This window comes from Triticum aestivum, chromosome 2D (genome assembly GCF_018294505.1).
Source record: "Triticum aestivum cultivar Chinese Spring chromosome 2D, IWGSC CS RefSeq v2.1, whole genome shotgun sequence".
In the NCBI taxonomy this organism is placed as follows: domain Eukaryota; kingdom Viridiplantae; phylum Streptophyta; class Magnoliopsida; order Poales; family Poaceae; genus Triticum; species Triticum aestivum.
This window is the reverse complement of record NC_057799.1, coordinates 585693130-585715701: the sequence shown is the minus strand read 5'-3', so window position 1 is coordinate 585715701 and position 22572 is coordinate 585693130. Positions and strand designations below refer to the sequence as shown.

Genomic DNA, 22572 nt, shown 5'->3' with positions numbered 1-22572 from the left:
CAGTTGCCTGTCAACCATCGACTCGCAACTAGGGCGTGTTTGTATAGGGTCCCGTTTGCAAGTCAACTATCGACGGACAACTAGGAATGAGAGTGTATTTGTACGTGTCCCAGTTGCAAGTCAACCATCGACTTGCAACTAGGGGTTGCATCTGTTTCTGTAGGGACCCAGTTGCATGTCGATCATCAAGTCGCAAGTAGGAGGGGTGTGTTTTCATAGATATTATAGTAGAAACAGATTTTGCAAATCAATCATTAACTTGCAACCATGCCCAGTTAGAAGTCAACCCTCAATTTGCAAGTTGGACGCTTCGTACTTATTTTTGTAGTTGCCATAGTTGGAAGTCAACTCTCGGCTTGCAACTAGGGGCATATGTGTTTGTGTGTGTGTGGGGGGTTGCAATATTCCATTTAATAGAATAAAAAATTCATGAAATCCCTAAAAAAGAACAAATTCTACTTCTTTTTAATATAAATGCGATGTTGTATTTGCCATTTTTTACCATTAATTTTTAATTGTCAAATATTTTTCATTCAAACCTCTTGTGACTCGTTATTTTTTCGTTTTTCCATTTTGTGGTTTTTTTACCATGAACCCATTTTTTTATATTGCCAGCCCTATTTTTTATTTAATGTGATCATTATTTTACAAAACAACCTAACACTAATTTTGTAGGAACGTACTGACCAGTTTTTGTAGTCAACTGCATTATTTATTTTTGTATGGGGTTTTCTGTAAGATTTCTAAAGATGCAACGGATAACACCTAAATTGTGTGGCTCAGTTTTTTTTCCCGCACTGTTTGAATCGGTGGGAGAGACAGCTGGGCAGAGACGGGGCGAGTACCTCGAAGACGATGGCCTCCGATGTGGCCGCCGACGAGCCACCCGCCATCAGCAACATCCACGAGGTCTGCGCGGCCGACGAGCTCCCCGGCATCGCCACCGTTCAGAAGCTCTGCGCGGCCGACAAGCCCCCCGCCATCTGCACCGTCCACGAGCTCTGCGCGGGCGACGCACCCCCGCCATCGGCAGGGTCCCCGATCTGTGCGCCGCGGACGCAGACGTCGTGGCGCAGGAGCGAGTAAGAGCAAGTCTACCTCACGCTCTTCGATTTTTTCTTTCGTATACGGAGTTCCAATTTGGTTCCGCTCAGTTCAATTCAGTGTTGCGCTTACACGGTAGAACTCGTTGGCTGTCCGGTGGATTTTGTGTGGGTAAGGTTGGGGGCTATGGGGTTGGGCAGCGGGGGTATGTTGACTTTGATTCACTGAGACTGTAAATTTTTTTATACAGACTGAATCTGTTAGCTAGTCAGAATTTGTTCATTCAGACTGAATTTGTTTGATTCAGACTAGGATAGCATTTCTGAATTTTTAAGATCCTGGTTAGCTGGTAGGTGGTGATTATGGTGTTACTCCCTACTCCCTAGGAGTAATTAGCAGCATCGATTAGGCTTATGTGAAACTCTGAATACTTTTTGCTTTTCCATCCATATGTCCAACTGTGCAAATGTTCAGATCTTGAGAGGGGGATGCGGACTTCATTCAGACTGAATTAAGAGTCTGAATTTTGTTTGTTATACGGACTGAATTTGTTCGTTAAGACTGAAATTGTTGATTCAGACTGAAGTTCTATCCGTGGACTGAAATGGCTTGCTTGAGGAATTGTTTGGTTCAGTCTGAAATTCCCAATGGTCAGTCACACGCTTTGTTTCAGACTGAAATTGTTTTGATTCAGACGTGCAAACCCGGCAGCCACACAATTCTGATTCTAGGGGCTTCTATATACTTTTTCTATTCTTTGATTCTAATTCTAGACATGCAAAAAAAAAACCGTTGTTGGTTCCCCCTACAGGACATGCTTCAGATTTTTGCACGACTGCTTGCTGTTGTCTAAATATGTATGTGCTTGTCAACATCTGATTCAGTTTGCAACGGCGATGATACAAGAGCATGGTACTAATAGATCACCTGTGGCGGCTTCGATAGGTGAAATCAAGTGTTTACTCCAAGGAGACAGAGAGCTTAATTTTTGTTCCTATATCTCGTGATCAAAACGTTTGCCAGCCATAGGTTTGCCCAGTTGGGGGCGTTCTTCCATTTTTAGCGATGCTTGCCCAGTTGGGGCCATCTTCTCCACGTGCAGTTGCCTAGGTTGGTTTTTGAATCAAAACTTGATGATAAGACACTGCGGTGCAAATATCAGTTAAAGTACTGTCGGTGGACTACTGTCGGTAGTTTTTTTCATAATTCTTGTTTTTGTGGCTCCAGGCTAGTTTTATGCTTGTGAACTACTGTCAGTGGACTTTTGTTTGTGCATGTGTAGGTGAGATTTCTAGCAGGGTTTCTCTGTTTTTTTTAATAGATTAATGCCCTCTAAGTTGGTCATCATTTGGATTTATTTTTTTAGAACGAAAATCATTTGGAATTTTACGAACAAGCATTTTTTTTGTAAGGTCCAGTGTTTTTTGGTGTTCATCATCAGTGTTTTCTATGTCCCTTTCTTAGTTGGTCACCTTAAGATTTATAAGATTTAAGGGACAGGGATCACTTTGATCTCTGGAACATTTTTTCTGTCAATTCTACTTGGTAGGAATGGTGGGGGCAGTCGGTGGAATCGGCCACGCCAACACACACTCATGCAACAGGGCTTTTTGTCTTGTTTTTGCCATAACACAACTGCTATGCACTGATCTACATGCCTAATAACTATCTGATTTTTCTCCACAGACCAATCAATCCTTGTCCCATGAAGACTGCAACAAGCACTAGCATTCTTTGGGTGGGGTTTCAGAAGAAGGAACTCAAGGAAGATTCAGAAAACTCACCGTGGTAAGAGTTACCATTGCCTGACATTTTTTTTCCCTCATGCAACTTGCTCCTTTTCTTTCTACAGATCTCCAATTGTTGTTTGTCTCTGTTTTCTACTTGTCCTTATCAGGGGAGGGGGGGGGGGGGGGGGGGAGGGACATCTGGGGTGCGGGTGGCAAGATAGCTGCGATCATCAGCTGGCAAAAGAGAAAAAAACGCCCACTCTTTCCCCATTTTTTTTGCAAGCTTGTTTGACAAACAAAGTGCGCAGTCCTGGACTCACACAAGGCGTATATCTGTTTCCAATCCAATTTTTTTTCTAGAACAAACAAACAATTAAGCCCACAAACACAAGGCCCAGGCCCAGGAAAGTGGGGGAGGGGTGCGGCCAAGCCCTGGAAGCAACAACAAAAAGGATGAGGGGTGAAAATCATTAAAAAAAAACAAAAAATCATGGAAGTGTACCCAGTTTCCATATAGTTAGGGTTTTCGTCTCCTCTCGCCGCCATTGGCGACGTTGAGATTTACCGTCCTTCTCGCCGGTAGCCTTGGGATCTGCATCCAGGGAACGGGGCAGCCCTGCCTGCCGCCCAGACCTGGGGCTGTTCTCCCATCGCCGGAGAGTTAGGGTTTTCTGCGTGAGAGATCGATCGTCCACTCTGTCTGGTCCTGATGGCAAGTCAGGGAAGTTCTTCGGCGGCTGACCGCAAGGGAAAAGGCAATCTGGAGGAGTTGGCCCTCAAAGAAGATGACCTCGACGATGTGATCTTCGAGGATGATGACGCCCCAGCAGAGGAGGCGCTCCGCTGGATGATTCTAGCCCGAGTTCATATGGACAAGGGCTTCAGCACCTACTGGTTCTTCCGCAGCATGAGGTCGGCGTGGGATCTAGCCAGGCCAGTCAAGATCAAAACCTTGGACGAAAATCTTTTCCAGATGGAATTTGATTGTTTGGGGGATTGGGAGCGCGTTACCCAGGGCGGTCCATGGCACTTTAGGGGAAATTCAGTGATCATCACCCATATGATGGGTACACAAAACCCTCCTCGATTGAGCTCTTCACCTTCGAGATCTGGGCAAGAATCATCGAGCTCCCGTTCGCTTTCCATGGAAAAGTTAAGGCGCTGGCCTCAAAGATTGGTGAGTTTGTCGACTCCGAGCCATCATCTTTTGACTTCGAAGGAAACTTTTACAGAGTCAGGGTCAGACTGGACGTTCGACATCCGCTGAAGAAAGCTATATCCCTGATCCGTGGTGGAGAGAGGGAAATTTTCGCTGTCAAGAGTATGAACGCTTGCCCGACTGGTGCCAGGTGTGCGGCATGATGGGCCATGAGTTTAAGGAGCATGGTGATGGGGTGCACCCCCCCCCCCTACCCTGGTGTTTAAAAACTTACATGCTCCTGCGACCACTGCTTGGGGAACGCGACGCCGAAACAAGAACCAGAAGAATCAGAACCAAGAGATGGATGCTACGCCCAGTCCGGAGTCGAGCCAGCAGGGTGCAAAACTTGATGAAGGGATGGATGTGGAGGTCATAGACGCCAACAGAAAGCATTCGTCCGAGCAGGTGGCTGGTTCCCCAAACCCCAAGTCCACCACGGGGCTGGAGCTGGTCGTGGCTACAAAGCCGAGTGGGGGTGCGGTGCCACTGAGCCCTCCTCCTAAGCAGGACCCAAAGCGGTCTAAGCTAATGGGACAGACTGGGAAGACATGAAATTTGGGCGAGAAGGACGGAACGATTGGTGTAAAGAAGAACCCCAATGGGGTAAAGAACTCGGACGCGAGATCGGCGGCCTCCCTGTGGCGGAGGACCGCCGGACGCAATGAATCTTCTATGTTGGAACTGCCGGGGGATTGGCAACGCCCCGACAGTTCAAGAGCTACGCGAACTCGCGAATAAGTTTGCCCCTAGAGTACTTTGTATAGTTGAAACCCAGATCAGTGGGGAAAGAGCGGAAAATTTGAAAAGTACTTTAGGTTATGATAGTTCATTTGCTGTTGATTCCTCTGGTAGGAGCGGAGGTTTGGCTATTTTCTGAAATAATGAAATAAAGAACGAGATTTTGGGTTATTCGAAGTATCATATTGACTGCAAGATCACTGGCATAGGTGATCAACCATGGAGGCTCTCTTGTTTCTATGGTGAAGCTCAGACCCACCTTCGCTATCACACATGGAATACAATGAAAAACCTGTCCACTCTCCAAGATATGCCGTGGGTGTGTATAGGTGATTTCAACGAGGTGTTGAGACATGATGAACATGATGGTATTGGGTCTAGGAGTCAATCGCAAATCCAGGGCTTCAGAGGTGCGATTGATGTGTGTGGCTTGCTTGATCTTGGTTACAAGGGCACAAGGTGGACCTATGAGAAGAAAGTAACAGGCGGCTCATATACCCGAGTCAGGTTGGATAGGGCTTTGGGCTCGGTGGATTGGTGTGGTTTGTTTCCATCAGCGGCTGTAGAACACATCACAGCAACGACTTCAGATCATTCGCACATCCTACTACAGCTCGCCCAAACGAATGGAGGAGTCAAGAGAGCCAAGCAGTTCAGGTACGAAGTGATGTGGGAGACTCACCCGGATTTGAAATCTACTGTGCACGCAGCGTGGGAGTCCAATGGCCATAATCTGTCGGCGGGTGAAGTCCGCGCGAATCTCGAGGCTTTGGCAAATAACTTGGGCGACTGGTCGCGAACCACATTTGGGAGTGTTAGAGGGGAAATCCACAGTTTAAAGAAGGAGCTCGAACGCCTAAGAAGCGACAACATGAGGGTAGGCCCGTCTCACGCGGAGATCAAGATCAATGACCGCCTGATTGAACTCTATTTGCAGGAAGAGCTGATGTGGAGACAACGACCACGTGTTGAGTGGTTATCAGCAGGGGATCGGAACTCTCGTTTCTTCCACATGCGGGCATCAATGAGGAGGAGGAAGAATTTAATCAAGGCTATGCAAAAACCGGATGGGCAAGTAACTACTGAGCTAACGGAAATGCAACATATGGCACTTGACTTTTACAAACAACTATATACTTCAGAAGGTGTTCAGGGGGTACTGGACGTTCTCCAGCACGTGCCGTTGAAGGTTACACCGGAGATGAATGCATCCCTCTTGGCCCCGTATGAAGCGAAGGAGGTTAAGACTGCTCTTTTCCAGATGTTTCCCACAAAAGCTCCAGGTCCAGACGGCTTTCCGGCTCATTTCTTTCAGAGACACTGGGATGTATGTGGTGAAGCGGTCACTAGGGCAGTGTTGGCTATTGTTAAGGGGGAGGAGAGCCCTGCATGCTTGAATGGTACCTTGCTGGTTCTTGTTCCGAAGGTATCAAACCCAACTTTGCTCTCTCAGTTTCGCCCAATAAGTCTTTGTAACGTTTTCTAGAAGATTGCTTCGAAGGTGCTACCAAACCGGCTTAAGTTAATTCTCCCAGAGATAATATCAGAGGAGCAGTCGGCTTTCGTCCCGAAAGACTGATAACTGACAACATAATCTCGGCCTATGAATGTTTACACTTCATGAAGAGGAACAGATCAAAGAACAACAGATATGCAGCTTTGAAACTTGACATGATGAAGGCATATGATCGCGTGGAGTAGAGTTACTTGAGATCTATCATGGAGAAATTGGGCTTTGCTACACCATGGGTTTCTGTTGTTATGAATATGGTGAGCTCAGTATCCTTTTCTGTAATGTTCAATGGTGTGAAGTCAGAAGCGTTTAAACCCACAAGGGGTATTCGATAGGGAGATCCAATCTCTCTGTACCTTTTCTTGTTAGCAGCAGAGGGCCTTTCGTGCCTCTTAAAATTCCAGAACCAATCATCCCAGCTCAGCGGCATTAAGGTGGCACCGTCGGCCCCGGCGGTGAACCACCTTTTATTCGCGGATGATAGTCTGCTGTTTTTCAGGGCAAGTGTAGATGGAGCAGAAGCAGTATCAAACCTATTGGATACTTATTGCATGGCATCTGGTCAGAGGATAAACAAAGAGAAATCATCTATTTTCTTCAGCAAGGGTTGCCCAGAGATAGTTCGTGACGCTGTCAAAGGCTACTTGCAAGTTCCCAACGAATCTTTGAGTGATAGGTACTTGGGCATGCCAACGGTTGTGGGACACTCAAAGAAAGGTACATTTAAATATTTGAGCGACAGAGTTTGGGACAGGGTGAAGGGATGGATGAGCAAATGCCTGTCTGCTGGTCGGAAAGATGTACTAATTAAGTCCGTCGCCCAAGCTATCCCGGTTTTCTCTATGTCATGTTTTAAACTCCCAGAGAGGTTTGTGTGATCATATCAAATCCATCATTAGGAAATTTTGGTGAGGATGTAAGCAGGGTGAACGCAAACCGGCTTGGGTGTCATGGGACGTGATGACACGTCCAAAACACTTGGGAGGGCTTGGCTTTAGAGATCTTGAGATTTTCAACCTATCTTTGTTGGCACGACAAGCATGGAGACTCTTGCAAGAACCAACAAGCTTGAGTGCCAGAATACTGAAAGCCGCATACTACCCTGACAGGACGATTCTCAATGCTGAGTTGGGGTCTAGGCCTTCTCAGATTTGGCGTGCTATCCTGGAGGGGCGGGATTTGGTAAAGCAGGGAATCATCCGCCGAATTGGTAATGGCCAAACAACGGATATCTGGAATGATAACTGGATACCGAAGGAGATGACACCACGGCCCATCACGTCGGTAGTGGTCAATCCCCCAAGGTACGTCTCGGAGTTGCTCTCCCCGGCAACGGCCTCATGGAATGAGGCATTAGTCCGGACAGTTTTCTTGCCTATTGATGCGGATGCTATCATGAAGATCCCGGTGTGCACACGTAATATAGATGATTTTTGGGCTTGGAACCCGGATAAGAAAGGCCAATTTAGCGTGAGCTCAGCCTATAAATTTTTGCTTAAGACAAAGTTGCAGAGGGAGGAGTGGCTGAATGGAGGAAGCGGATCATCTCATTCGGAGAAAGATGAAAAAGCCTGGACCTCTATGTGGAAATTAAAAATCCCGTCGAAGGTGAGAATTTTCCTGTGGAGGCTTGCTCATCATTCTCTCCCAACCACGGATGTTTCTGAAGAGACGAAACATGGCAGTGCAAGATGTATGCCCGTTATGTGGATGTGAGGACTCATGGCACCATGCTCTAGTTGCATGCACGATGTCCGATGCGTGTGGGCGCTGTCGGATGAAACACTAGTGTCGCTCATGTCAGAAAACCTGGAATCTAACGCAAGAATCTGGCTGTTTGAGCTGAATGAGAAGATGGATCATGCTAGTTTTACAAGGATGGTCATCACATTGTGGTCAATATGGTATGCTAGGAGAAAGGCCATCTATGAATCGATTTTTCAGAGCCCTCAACACACGGCATCTTTCATCAACAACTACATCGACGAGCTGGGCCACTTGAGCGCTGGAAGAATGCATGAAAGTACTCGTACTGTGTCACCACCACAACCGAAGCGGTGGCTTCCTCCTCCGAGTGGCATCGCGAAGATTAACGTGGATGGAGCAGTAGTGAGATCCCGGCGAGGTGGGGCAGTTGCAGCTCTATGCCGCGACTAGGACGGACACTACCTAGGGTCATCGGCGGTGGTTTACTATGGAATCGCTGATCCTTTAACTTTGGAGACGTTTGCATGCCGCGAATCCCTTGCTTTGGCTGACGACCTGGGTGAGCAGAAGGTGCGCGTGGCCTCGGACTGCGAAGAGGCGGTGAACGACATCAACAGGGGTACTGGAGGCCCTAATGCCGCTTTGGTGCATGAAATAACGAATCACTGTAATAGCTTTATTTCTTGCTCTTTTGTTTTTTGTTTTCGAGCGTAGAAACTTCAATTTTGAAGCTCACAATCTCGCCAAATTTGCTTGTAACCTAGATATAGGTAGACATGTTTGGTTGGGCGTCCCCCATGACCCAAACCTTGTACCTATGACAATCGTTTTGAATGAATAAAGCAGGCGAGATTTCTCAAAAAAAAAAAGGATGAGGGTCGAAGGGAGGAAGCGTGCAGGTGACGAACAATCGAACGCGGGAGACCAAACAGATCGATCAGGAGGGCCACAACAGGGTGACGTCATCTTAGATGTGACATAATTATGTCACATCTAAATGTGTCCTAGACAGACCAACTTATTTGGAAGAGTTGATGCTAAAATGACTAGGTTAAAACTTTCCCTTCCCTTTCCGGCTTTCCCTGCTCAGAACGGTAATGAATGTTCTCTTTTACCGAAAAAGGCTTTCGCCCCGCTTTATATATAAAACAACGATCGACATACATGATGCAAGCCACCCGACACCACACACACCCAAGGCAGATACAAGGGAGCTGACGAATAGCAACGCTACTCCAAACACCCCAAAGCAAACAAGAAGTAGGCAGAAGAGTATAGCTAAGGATCTAAAGAGCTCTCCACCGTGAACGAGTCAACGCGAGGAGACGAAGCCGCCACTCGACGAACCAGGGACTCCAAACTCCAAAGTGATGCTTTCAACAAAGAAACGACACCGAAGAACCGCCACCGCCAGATCCAGGGGATCTAGGTTTTCACCCGGAGTAACACGAAGGACGCAGGGTCACCGCGATGGAGCCTTCAAGAAGGAAACGACGCAAGGACGCCGTCGCCATCGGTCTGGCTCCGAGCCAGACGAGATTTTCACCCCGGCCACCACCCTCCGCCTCCGCCCGAGGTACGACCCCATAGGAGAGTGCTGGCCCGCACCACCATCGAGATCGTCGAATGCCCGCCCCCATGCCGCCCACGCGGCCATGGCAGTAAGCCCGTCAGCACCTGAGCCGCGAGCTCCACCCACGAGCCAGCAGCTCCCACCACCAAGGCCGCCGCCTTGCATCCAGACACTCCGGAGACCATCAAAGGCCCGAGCTTTAAGCCGACCGGCAAACCCCTGGCACCATCGGAACCGCCGGTGACCGGCCCGCCCCAAACATCGGTCAGCGGAAGGAGGCACTAGGCCAGGAAAAGGGGAGGGGGGAGCGAAGCTCGTCCGGACCGGCGCACCCCTGCACCGATGACAGGTAGTCGGTCTACCCGTCCCTCCAGCAGCCTCCCCTGCATCATCCCTGACGCCCTACCACGGCCTCCGGCCAGAACCACGCGAGGAAGAGGCAGCCACCCGTCCGCCGGCGAGGGTCGCCGGATCGACCGCACCCTGCCGCGGAAGAAGGCCGCCAGAGGAGCGTCAACCACCACACCACCTGCGTCTCCACGCCCTGGCCAGGTCCTGCCGGTGCCCCGCCACCCCACCGGAGCAGAACGGGCACCAGCTGCAGCGCCACCACCTTGGAAGGGCCGCCGGCCACTCCAGCTGCCGCCAACCGCCATGGCGGCATAAATCTTACTCGTTCCCTTCCTCGCGTTCTGCTAGAATATTTGTTTACAAAGGCTCATGGCACGCAGTTCGGCAGATGGACCTGACCTCCTCCACGAGGGGCGAGGCAGAGGCGCCTGCAGACGCGCGCAGCACGACCAAGCGAGATGGTGGCTGTTCGCACTGCGCCGTTGCGCGAGGTAGAGGCGTACTGGGAAGGCCTGAGCACAATGGAGGCCTAGTAATGCGGCCACACGAGCGGAGAGCAGGAGGAGATGAGCCTGGTTACCGTGTCGCAGCTGGCAAAGAAGGTGAACGCCGAGGCTGGGCAGCGGTTGACTGAGAAGTCGGGAGCATAGCCACCAAAGCGGCACTGAAGAAGGGTGGCGACGAGTGGCTCGTCGAGGGGCGGGGTGTTGGAGTGGAAGAAGAGAGGAAATCACTAGACGCGGCCGCGGATCGTGCGTTCAGAGAAATGAGAGAGTGCAGCGCCTGCCAGACAGAATCTTGAATTCCAGTCTGGGCAGCTCGTCGATGCGAAGCAGGAAGCGGGTGAACTCGCGTGCATGTCGGACGCGGTCACCGATATCATGGCCATGCACGACGACGGGGAGTTGGTTTGGGGGAGAGGCGTCGGTACTTGGAGGGGCGCTTGGAGGGACATGCTCACCCTACACCGACATAGAAACGATATACCAGAACTAAACCATGAGTTCAACGAGATAAATGCACGGGCTTAACCATTAATATTCCTAGCTGGGGAAGAATCCGCACTTTTTAAAAATGAGGCCCTTAAGTCAAGGCAAGATTCCAATGAAAAGTTACAAAGTCCGAGGGACCAAACAAATGCGACTCAGCGCACATAAGCTAGATATAGAGGTGTACTAATCCGATACATGGTCACATAGACCGATACAAGCGACGCAACGCTGATAAGGAGGCACTGAGCAAAGATGCACAAGTACCAAAGAGACCGACCTAACGGCTCAAGCCACTGCCGTCCATCTCGCATCCATACTCAGAGAATCTCCGGTTGCTGTTGAGGTCCGGCCACTTCTTCGTCCTGATCTCACATCATCTGTGTAGGCACTGACATGGATAAACCAACAATTAGATAGCTGCGTACAACTGGAACTTGCAAAATACTTATATATGAATGGGAGACATCTATTTAAATCTTACGTCGTCCATATGGCTCGAACGACGGCGTAGTAATCCAATCCTTCTTCGTATTTAGGAGGGTATAGCAAGCACACATATTATGGCTAAAATGAGTTTTGATCTCAGTGAGGAGATCATTCAGATCCCCAAATTGCTGAAATATTGATAGAGAGTACTAGTTAGTTATTAGAAGCCGAATTCGGAAAAGAATGGGAAGTAAAGAGTCAGAAAAATAAATCATGTGGCTTAGGTGTATACCGCACAGTATTCAGCTCCATGCTTTATCAGGTTCTGAACCAACCTGATGATATTGATATAGATGTATCGTTCACCATACCTAGGTGACCAAATATTGTATCGAAGGTCCTTTAGGAACTGATTCATTGGATACTCATGTGGTGGCCCCCTCCCATAGTTAGTGTTTGCTTTCAGTACCAAATAATTGGCGTGTCGGAATGTAAAGAGGCGGTAGTAGAGCTTGTTCCACGGAACAAGTCTTCGAAAACGGAAATCATACTCGCTAGCCACTTTATCCTGGAGGTCACTAGAGAAGAACCTTCTCAACTGGGGGTAGTCACGGTGAATCCTATTTGAGAACCTAGCTCTGTGCCCCGAAGCATCGTCCAGATCCATCACACCTTCATGGAGAGTTACAAAGCATTCCAGTTTTTCTTATACGGTGTCCAATAAAATTGGGTGCCCCAAGGCAATACGAAGGAAATTCTGGACTGTTGCTGGGTCACTGCATGCATACCCAAATATTAATTAGTTAGTACTGCGGACACACTATTCTAGGAGTAGGTACATCAAGAACACGTACTAGTAATAGAAGTCTTTCTTTTTTGTATCGTAAAGGTAATAAAGTCTACCTACACTTGAGATAGTTCTTGCATTATGGCTAGAACTTCCATATTTAATTTAATTAATTTTTCACATTGTCATGTACTGCTAAGCTGTGTTGTGAGATATGGCAGAATAGTACCTCATGGTCTTTGAAATCAGAAGATTCTTAAGGGATACCCACTCATATTTAGTCGAACTGTCAGGGAATAGTCTAGATATAAGATGCATAAGATCCTCCATGTCTTTCCCGGCTTCGTATTTGTCATGATAAACTCGCCCCATATTAATTATCCTCTGATCTCCACGACAAGTCACGTAGCTGCTAGGGCTCGAGAGACTACCATGTCTGATTTCGCGCTGTGCCGCGTAATGGAGAAGTTTTATGAATGACCTGCGCGATCCCAAAAGAACACAGGAATGAATCAGCTATCTCTAGACCTGATCTCTAGACATTAGTCAACATATTAATTGTATGAGACAACGCACCTCATCCTTTTTCGCCAATATTCTGTCAAGTCCAGCTGTAGGCCATCAGCAGAAAAAAATGCCGGGTTGCGTATTCCCCAAATTGAGGACCGGGCGAATGGCTCGTAGGCCACTATATATTTCTGGATTTTATGGGCAAACGCACTGAAATATGCTCGCACAATTAAGTCACCACCATAGCCAGAAAGCTTTTGAGTATGCCCAACAATTGCATCTCCAATCTCACTAGAGTTGTCCTTATGCTCTAAGACCACTACTGTGATAGGGTATACTCTGAACTGTTCTAGATCATACTCAATTTGCATTACGCCGTCAATGACATCAGCATTAGATTCTTCATCAAAGTAGAAGGTTCTAACAAACCCACCCAAGACTTTCTGCATGAATGCATATGTATGTTGTCGGTTAGAGGTTAGAATACATTTGCTTACTCTATGGAATAATAAATAAAATGTGTTTGGATAGACAAGAGTTAGTGGTTTCAATTAATACTATACAACTAACATTCTCTTATATACATCTAGGTAAGAATAATTGGTTATTAAGATCTAGTGTAGCAGAAATTTTGGTTTAGTTTTTGTGGTTATGAGTTTATATTACAATCAAATTTATGTAATATCATAGGAGTGAACTTGGGTTTGTTAGGAAAACATAAGGGAACCAATTGGCTTTTAACAATTCTACAAGCCTAACATCCAAAAATACACCTAAATATCTAAAAATATATGTGTAGTTTAGCCCAAGATCCAAATTGGAAGTAAGCATGGCCTTTTACTGCAGGCATAGAATTTTATATTTTTGAAAATATGTTTGATAGAATTTATGATACATTTATTTGGCAAAAAAAAAAATTATGATCAATATTATGTGTTGCCCCAAAAAAGGCAAGTACTTCTATTTCTTTGGGTCAAACATAGAAACGTCCTACAAAAACATTATAAGAATTTTTTGCAACTTAATATGAAAGTTTTTTGAAAAAGGAGGATCTATGCACACAGGTTGACACATCATGTGTCACGTATTTGCTTCGTTAACAAAAACTCATATGACTTCCTATTATAACGTTAGTCCGAATCAACTAGACTAGGCAACGTTGGTGCATACACAAAGGAGGACACTAGCTTACGTTTTGGTGTTAAATGGTATGGCAACCAAAAAAGTAGTTCGGCAGACATCTAGGTAAGAGTCCAAGTAGGAAAAAAGAGATTCGGAAGAGTCCGACTATAACGCTCCCAACCATAGAAAAAGAAGATGCGTCCGAGCAGAACAAGTACGTGGGCTGAAATAATATGGGATATGATTTCAGCAAACTAATTAATCCAGACACTTTTTTGCGTTAAGGAAAATCTATCTGCAGTACTACATTAGCGCTTCACGTTGGACAACAACTCATGGGCAAAGTTTTTTTTTCCTCAAACCAGATTAAAAGAGTAGATATGTACGTACTATTTTTTTTAACTTAGATATGTATGTATATAGCACAGAGCATGGGGCAAACAATTTGACAAAATACTACTTTACACAGCTTAAATTACCTCGACCCTTAATTTCAGATATAGACGGATGGGATTTAAAGATCTGACGTTACGTACAAATATTATGTACTTTTTTTTGCGGGCACAAATATTATGTACTTGCACCTGTGAATTCTATCACGTGCCAAGACACAAGAGAAAATCTATCACGTAGTATATGTCTATATAATGAACAGGGGCAACCACAATCACGTACAGTACAGGAGAAGGAAGACTTGCATGGAAAAAACATCATGTAACGCACTATGCATGCAATTTCTAAAAAAAGAAGCAAATACAGGCCGGTTTAAAAAGGCGCCCGTGAAGAACTCAATCAAGCCACCACCAAACGCACCATATGCATGCGACTTCCGAAGAAAACAAATAGTTGTACATGACAGTCCGAAAAGGTGTCCTAAGGACTCGAATAAGTGGCAAACGCAAGCACGCCGCTCTTGCATGCAACTTTTGAGGAAAAAAAAACGGATACAAGCTATAGAACGTCCGTCTGAAGAACTCAAGTAGTACCATAGCATCACATGTGCATGCACACTAAAAGAAACACAAGTATATGCATGCATGCAAGTAAAAATCTATATTTATATCAGATAAGTAGTACAAAGAATTATATTTAGGAACGGGGTAGAATATAAGATGGACCAGCAATATAACATACCGTATATGCATGCAGTAAGAAAAACAAGTACATTTATGAAAGAGAAAAGTGGATGGATTAGCTCAACTTTACTGTCCGATATATAAATGCATGGAAAGATATATGATATATGCATGGAAAGGACACATGCAACGGCACATGCACCCCTGGCCAGCAACCAATACGCAGCTAGGGCATTTCACCTAAAAAAAACGCACCTTTGCTGCGTATGACTAAAACATACAGAATCGATATCATATGTACATACATGACCTTGCATAAAGGAAGCAAAAATAGGCAAATCTATTAACAAAAATAATAAAGATATACACATATAGACTACATTGGAAGTAAGCATGACGGTCAGCAAAAAAGATTAGCATATATGTTTAAGTGCGCTATGAGTACAAACCGTACACTGGGAATAAGTAAATATAGACATATTTAAAACATGGAAAAGAAATCTTATGCCCAGAAATATGTTTTCAGGAAGAAGTAATCAGCTGTATGATCTAATCCGTCGCATAAATGTAATCAACAATCATGGTCGACGGCTCAGGTTGTTATTCTCTTTGTTCTTCATCTCTATACTTATCTTTTTTATTTCACAAATGAAATTGTACTCATAAAAACATCTTATACGTTGAGCCGACAAATACTTATTCCATTTGGAGCGAGGATAAAGTTTCCCGTCAACAATTAATGGGAGTGGACTAAAAATTTGAGGAATATATGCAACTGTTAAGAGCATCATGATGTATAGACGAGAGGCTAATCCAAAATCCCGAAGCATAATAGACCCCATATGCACCAATGAAATTATATATTTTTGACCATTTATATTTGAAGTGACATAAATGTTATGTTACAAGACCACTTGCGCCGGCCTGTCGGGCACAAACAACATAGTCTAGCCTGAATAATAAATAGCTAGGAATTAACATATACTAGAGGATAGTGGAATAACATTTCAAAGACGAAACTAAAAGACAATCTTGAAAGGGTGCTTAAGCTACACAAATATCGTTGCAAATGTAATGATGAAATAAATCTAAAGATAGATGGTTGTAGGATGCGTATTTTGTAAAATAATGAGTGATAGCCCGTAAGATATCTAATTATGGTGCAAGCAGGATTATATAAAAAATCCAAATGAGCAACAGTAAATGTTAAAATGGCTAAGCCAAGAAGGATATCTTAATTAGACGGGGAAGCACAAGCATGTCGAAGCATGGATTAAAGATGGATAAAAAAACAAAGTTTAAGAACATATTAAAAAATAAAAAGGTCCAATAGTTATTTGTTGAGACGTGTGAGCATATCATCTAACTATATTGTTCATATGAATTATATCTCAATGTTCATGTGCCCGAAACTAAAACCAAATAACATTTCGAATAGCAGCAAATTTCCGGCGAACAAAGAAAGCAGAGAGCGTATGTTCATTTCTACCCTAAACACTAAAAAAGTTTTATTTTTGGGCTCAACCAAATTACCGTCGTCATGTTTGGCGCATTGTTTCGTGCATTCCTGAGATTGTCTTGCGTCTGGTCCAAGAGGTTAAGGAATCCTCGGTCTGCCTCAAGTGTCTACATTAATTAATAACAAATAACCAAGTCAAGAGGATAAATAATGTATCCACAGAAAGAGAGGGGGTAAAAGCAGGAGTTTGTACTAACAGTACGAGTTTCAAAACTATCTGCACCATGAAACCAGGCTTTCTTCGGCTTTGGCATTTCTGAGGTGAGCAAACAAGATGGATTAATCCAAAATTATGAACAAGAAAAAGAATTGTAGAGAGAGAGGAGGGAAAAGAGAGGGGGGACACTTTAGAGAGGATGAGAAACACACTTGATGAAAAAACCAACAGAGATCTCTAGATCTGCAAGAGAGAGATGGACTGTTAGAGATGACTAACAATGCAAATGCAGTGCAAGATGAACATACATAAAAAATAGAGAACAAGAAAAATCTCAAGACGAACGAGATCTCTAGATCTGCAAGAAATAACCTAAACCATAATCCAAGAACAAGAAAACCTCGACACACATGGAAGGCTAACCTAAACCATAATCCAAGAACAAGAAAAGGAAAGGAAGAGAGATAGAGGGGAGAGAGAGGATGAAAACCTCGACACACTTGGACGTCTTGAACGAGATCTCTAGAGGGACACTAACCCTAAACAATAAGCAGCCATCTGTGCGTGCTGTTGCTGTGTGCTCGCACTGGCGCTAGCCACTCAACTTATACAGGGCGGGGGAGGGGCGAGGCACTAAAGTCTGGTCATATCAGAGAGAGAGAGCAGGGGCGAGGCACTAAAGTCTTGTCATGAGAGAGAGAGAGAGAGAGAGAGAGAGAGAGAGAGAGAGAGCACGTTGTAGCGTGGAGGGAAATAAATATGAGCTGGGACAGTGCTAGCGTGGAGACAAATAAACATGTGTGAGGAGTTGTGGTTGTGAGAGAGAAAACGTCTCCTAGGAGACAATGTGGCCACGGGAAGGTAGTTGTAGTCAAAGAGATAGGAGCATCTGTGATCAATCACGATCCTTCCCCACATGTTCCTCTAACCTAGCACCCAAACACCCCAGGCGGCGCCTCCAAAAAGGGTACGACACACACAGTGCCGCCGCCGCCCAATCTAAGGAGATATTGGGTTTTCACCCGTCCATGGGGTCGTGGTGGAGCGCAGGGACCTCGATGGCGCCTGCAAGGAGGAGAACGGCGACCCAGGTCGTCGCCGCCGTCGGGATGAACGAGTCATCCAAAGTTTCCTCTCGTCCGTTGGCACCTCTACCAGCCCCCGCGAACGCACTGAGGCCGACGACCGCGATCGTAAGCCACCAAGTGTAGCAGGAGAGAGCCTGCAGTGCGGAGGAGATCCACCGGCACCTCACCATCCGCGCGGTCAAGACGCCATCCATCCACCCCCGCGAACGTCGCCAGCCGAGGGCGCTGTCGCCATGCCTAACGGGGCCGCCGCCCCAGGTCCAGGTTCCTCCATGATGGCCGGAGTGGCGAGATCCGCCACAAGCGACGAGATCCGGCACCGCGCGGCCGGCGCCATCGCCCAAGCCCGTCGTCAACCTATCCCGCCGCCGCCGGGAGCCCGCACGCTGCCGAGAGTTGATCTAGACGCCCGTGCACCGCCGCGAGCCCGCCGCCTTCGGGATCCGCCACACCGTTGAGAGAGCCGCACCCCGCGGACCAGGACGACCGCGCCGCCGTGGATCCCGGAGAGGGAGGAGAGACCCTCCGCCGCCGCCGTCGCACACACAGGCTTTGCCTAGCGCCGACCATCGGCAGAGGCGGAGGGGGAGAAGGGCGCTGGAGGGTTACTAGGCGGCGGCGGCTGAGCCCTCCCGAGCCGCCCGCGGGGGAGGCGACGCGAGAGGGAGCGTTCTTTCTCCTACTACATCATACATGAATCAAACTATGTACATTCTAAATAAACTATACCAAAAATTCACAGGGCAAGCACATGCGCTGCCCACTATGGCCACTCGCCGGCAGCGTGATTCATGTCGCGCTTAGAGCATCTCGCGCTTAGAGCATCTCTAACAGACCTCTTATATCGCGCCGAACTGTAGAATAACCGTCGGTTTACAGTTTTGCGCGAAAAAAGTGGTCCGAACAGATACCGTATCGGACCACGGCCTTTAAAAAAATTGCGGGGCGTGGCAAATTCTTCCCCTCATTGGGGGACTCCTGGGATGTCTTATACTTGGACCTCTGAGGTTACAAATGATAATGAAAGAGTGATGGGCCCTGTTGCCAGCGTCCCTGGCCTCCAGTGGTGCCCGCCGGCTCCACGTCACTGTAGCCAGTAGGTCAGGGCGTCACGGAGTGGTTGGCACTGGGCCTCCACAGTGCCGAGCCGCGCTGATGTCATTCGCCCCGGTCAGCGATACCAGTGGCACTGTAGCCACGATGTGCACGACGTGGGAGAGGTCTTGTCATATGGCGGGATTCGACATGGCGTCGTGCCCAACCGGCCTCCCGCGGAGGGGCCGGCTGGAGGGCCAGCCGGACTTAGGAACTCGAGCCATCCCAATGTTTCGAAAAGTTGACTTGTAACTTGTACTCCCGAGCCTACCCGGGGGTTATCCCCCGACAGAAACAGTGCGTCCAACTACGGAAGCGCGGGCTCCGACTTAGTTTTGGGTAGACCTAGGGTGTCGGAGTTCAATGTGATTGGTGTCCGGACCGCCGGAAAGCATCACATGTTTTCGTTCCGGTTTGCATGAACAAAACGGTTTAGACTGCTCCGTAGACCGATGGGCATCGACATTGGATGGCTTGCGGTGTCCGAACCGTCGGTCTGGAAGGAGCAGGCATTTTGGGGTCAGTGTTGGGGATGTCGTGAGTACGTCTCAAGTACTATCTTGGTTATTTCATCCTGCAGTTTAAATATAGCAGTTTTGACGACTTGGCTGAAACATTTATAGCATTGGTCAAAATATTATTACTCCTTCCACCCACGTATATAGGGCCTGATCATTTTTTAAGGTCATCATTGACCACCGTTAGCACAATAATATATGGCATGCATGTTACACAAAGCATTCCATCAAATTCGTATGCGAAAAGAGTTTCTAATGATGTAATTTGTCTATCATACTCCCTCCGTTTTTATTTACTCTGCATATTAGGTTTAACTGAAGTCAAACTTCATAAAGTTTAACCAAGTTTATAGAAAGAAATATAAACATTTACCATAACAAATCTATATGATTTGAAAGTACATTCAATAATGAATTTAATGATACTGATTTTTTATATATATGTTGATATTTTTGTTTATAAACTTTGTCAAATTACAAAGCTTGATTTTGACCAAAACTAATACGCAGACTAAATAAAAATAGAAGGAGTACATCTCATATACTAATAATTTTATCATTGGTCAGAGGCTACCTTTAAAAATGTATTAGGCCCTATATAAGTGGATGGAGGGAGTAGGTGTATATAGGAGTATCTTGTAAAAAGACATTCATCAATGAAATTTTATTACATGTATATACTTTGATTTTATCAAAAAATCCTTCTTTTTTCAACTGGCCTTCGCCTCATAATTGAACGGCTCGGTGCCAGAACCCGGCCTTCTCAAGCGTGCGCTTGGGCGCGGCGTTGTTGGTGTCCCTTATGAAGTTAAGCATGCATGGCTTCCAGGTGTCTCTTTTGCGGGCTGGCTTCTCAGGTGTCTCACTTGGGCGGTGAATCTCTATATTTCCCTCTCTTAAATTTATTGTTGTTTTATTGAGAAATCCAATAGTACTACTTTCTGAAAGACATATAAAAAAATAACAAGATCTTATATTTGTTTACAGAGCATTCTTCTGTATTACCAGTGGTGGCACCTGGTCGACAAGGGCTAGAGACGACGCACCGCCTGCTGCATGCAGTTACACACCGGATGACGCGCTGATACTGTTCACCCACCGCCTGCTTGCTTCGCCCAGCATCTAGAGGTAGCAGTGCTTTGAACCAGAAGCGAAGCAGAGCTTTCATTGGCTGGCTCCGCCTGCTGCTTGCCTACCTCAGCTTAGCAGCGGCGTTCTTTATTTCGACTCGCGCCTGATGTAGTCGTAGGCGTGGGCTGGGTCCAACGTGCCAATCCCGCGCGTCACCCACCACGCTGCTCCCCATTTGCTGCCTCACTTTACGTACCCATCCCGCTCTGCCGCGCTCGAATTTAAAACGGCTCCTCTGGACGCGGATTTCATAAGCCTACATTTCAGTGCCTGTCAAAGAAAAAAGAAAGCCTACATGTAGGTGTGCAGGCGCATGCGCAGACATTTGCAAGCACCATTAGTGGATTATTTTTTTGAGGAACTGTATAAGATGGCATGAAACAGTAGCCTTCTACACACCTTAGGTTAGAGTATTATTTTGTGTAGCCTTTTTTTGAGAGAATTGTTTTGTGTAGCATTAGATTGCAAAAGATGCTCAACACGCCTGGTGGGCCGAATCCCGACCAGCATGCTTATCCATACAAGTAATATCATGCCTGCCTGTATATCTCCCTCTGCTGCGAATATCATCCCGTGGAGTGCAAGCTAGCAGCCGGAAGCGGGGTGGCAAGAATGTAATAAGAAGCGAGGAAGGAATCTTGTAGGGGTGGGTGGGATCATAAAATCTCCTGTGGAGATCAAGGACGCGTCCGGGATGCCAGTCCATCCTCCCTCACGTTGGACTTGTCACCTTTCACGCGTCTATCGAATTCATCATAATCGAGAAAGGAAGCGTGCCTGGTCAAGACTGCGCTGCGCTGGTGCAGCGGCTATGTGGTTGTGGAACCGAGGGAGATGATCAGCATGCCTATATATTTGGCGTTAGGTCACTCGGGCAATTGGCGTCACGTCAATCGTAGCACCTTTCACGGATCGTTTGTTGAGTCGGGCAAGCAACCACTGGCGCTCACGTGCCGCTGCTATACGTGCTGCTGCTACCTTGCATTCCATTGGATATCTCATTTATGAGCATTGGCAAAGCTAGCAGGCATCACCAAAAGATAAGGCATTATTTGCATTGCACCATTAGTGACTTACTAACATAATGGTATAAACCACATTTATTTGAAAACGGCAAACCAATTTTATTGCAACCTCCAACGAGTAAAATAGTTTACACGACCAACTTTATGCATTAAAATCTACCAACCTGGCTCCGCCTTTTGTTTGTTTGTTTGTTTGTAATATCAGGTTTAGGATCCTATATACACGACTCCTTGAGATGGCTGACGATTGTCGTGTGATCATCTCAGCTGATCGTGCACCAGGACCAGATGGCTTCAATGGACTTTTCCTTAGGGTATGTTGGGAGATAATTAAAGAGGATTTCTATGCTCTCTGTGAAGACTTCTGGAATGGGACAATAAACCTTCAGTGTTTAAACACATCTTTAATCACGTTGATCCCAAAAAAATTGACTCCTGAAACGGTCAATGATTATAGACCGATCTCCTTGCTAAATTGCGTTCTCAAGGTTATCACAAAAATTCTGTCTGAGAGGCTTCAACGCTGGATTTTAAAGGTAGTACATCATAACCAATATGGGTTCATTAAGACTAGGACAATTCAAGATTGCCTCGGATGGGCATTTGAGTATTTGCACCAATGCAAACAGTCGGGTAGGGAGATTGTGGTTCTGAAATTAGATTTCGAAAAGGCCTTCAACACGATGGAACATTCTTTTATTCTGAAAATGCTAGAATGCAAGGGTTTTGACGAAAGATGGTGCATGTGGATTAAAATGCTATTACAATCTCGATCTTCCTCGATTCTTCTAAATGGTATACCTGGCACGGAATTTAAATGCAAACGGGGAGTGAGACAAGGTGACCCGATATCCCCCTTGTTATTTGTGCTCGCGGCAGATTTATTGCAGTCCTTAATTAATAAAGCATGGTCAGATGGTTTAATTGAACTACCAATCAATCAGCCTGCTTCAGAAGATTACCCGGTTGTGCAATATGCCGACGATACATTAATCATTCTCCCGGCAAATCAACATGAGCTCCAAACAAGTAATGGGATTCTTGACTCATATGCAAAGGCAACGGGCCTGAAAATCAACTACGCAAAATCACAATTAATGCCAATTAATGTAAATGCTCAAAAAGCTATTGATCTGGCAAGTGTGCTGGGCTGCCAGGTAGGAGATATGCCGTTTACTTATTTAGGACTGCCCCTCGGTACTACAAGGCCAACTGTTACAGACTTGATGCCATTGGTCGACAGAATTGAAAGGAGATTGACTGGAACGG

The 22572-nt window shown here is 46.2% G+C and overlaps 2 protein-coding genes across 3 annotated transcripts; one reads left to right on the top strand and one right to left on the bottom strand.

Moving 5' to 3' along the window:
- The first annotated feature begins 805 nt into the window (after positions 1–805).
- LOC123054712 (uncharacterized) lies at positions 806–20964 on the top strand. Its single transcript, XM_044478545.1, has 4 exons — positions 806–1082; positions 2731–2832; positions 19977–20020; positions 20135–20964. Exons 1-4 carry the CDS (start codon positions 856–858, stop codon positions 20230–20232), a joined length of 471 nt encoding a protein of 156 aa, XP_044334480.1. The 5' UTR covers positions 806–855; the 3' UTR covers positions 20233–20964.
- Positions 10968–17103, bottom strand: LOC123054710 (uncharacterized). Of its 2 annotated transcripts, XM_044478543.1 has the most exons (9): positions 16937–17042; positions 16659–16689; positions 16487–16545; positions 16304–16396; positions 12639–13015; positions 12292–12543; positions 11568–12051; positions 11331–11463; positions 10968–11237 (listed from the first exon to the last, which is right to left on the bottom strand). In XM_044478543.1, the coding sequence occupies exons 3-7, from the start codon at positions 16541–16543 to the stop codon at positions 11982–11984; spliced, it is 849 nt and encodes a 282-aa protein (XP_044334478.1). In that variant the 5' UTR covers positions 16544–16545; positions 16659–16689; positions 16937–17042; the 3' UTR covers positions 10968–11237; positions 11331–11463; positions 11568–11981. The 2 variants fall into 2 exon arrangements, with proteins under 2 accessions (XP_044334478.1, XP_044334479.1); XM_044478544.1 differs by having other exon boundaries at positions 16487–16689; positions 16937–17103.
- Positions 20965–22572: the final 1608 nt, after the last annotated feature.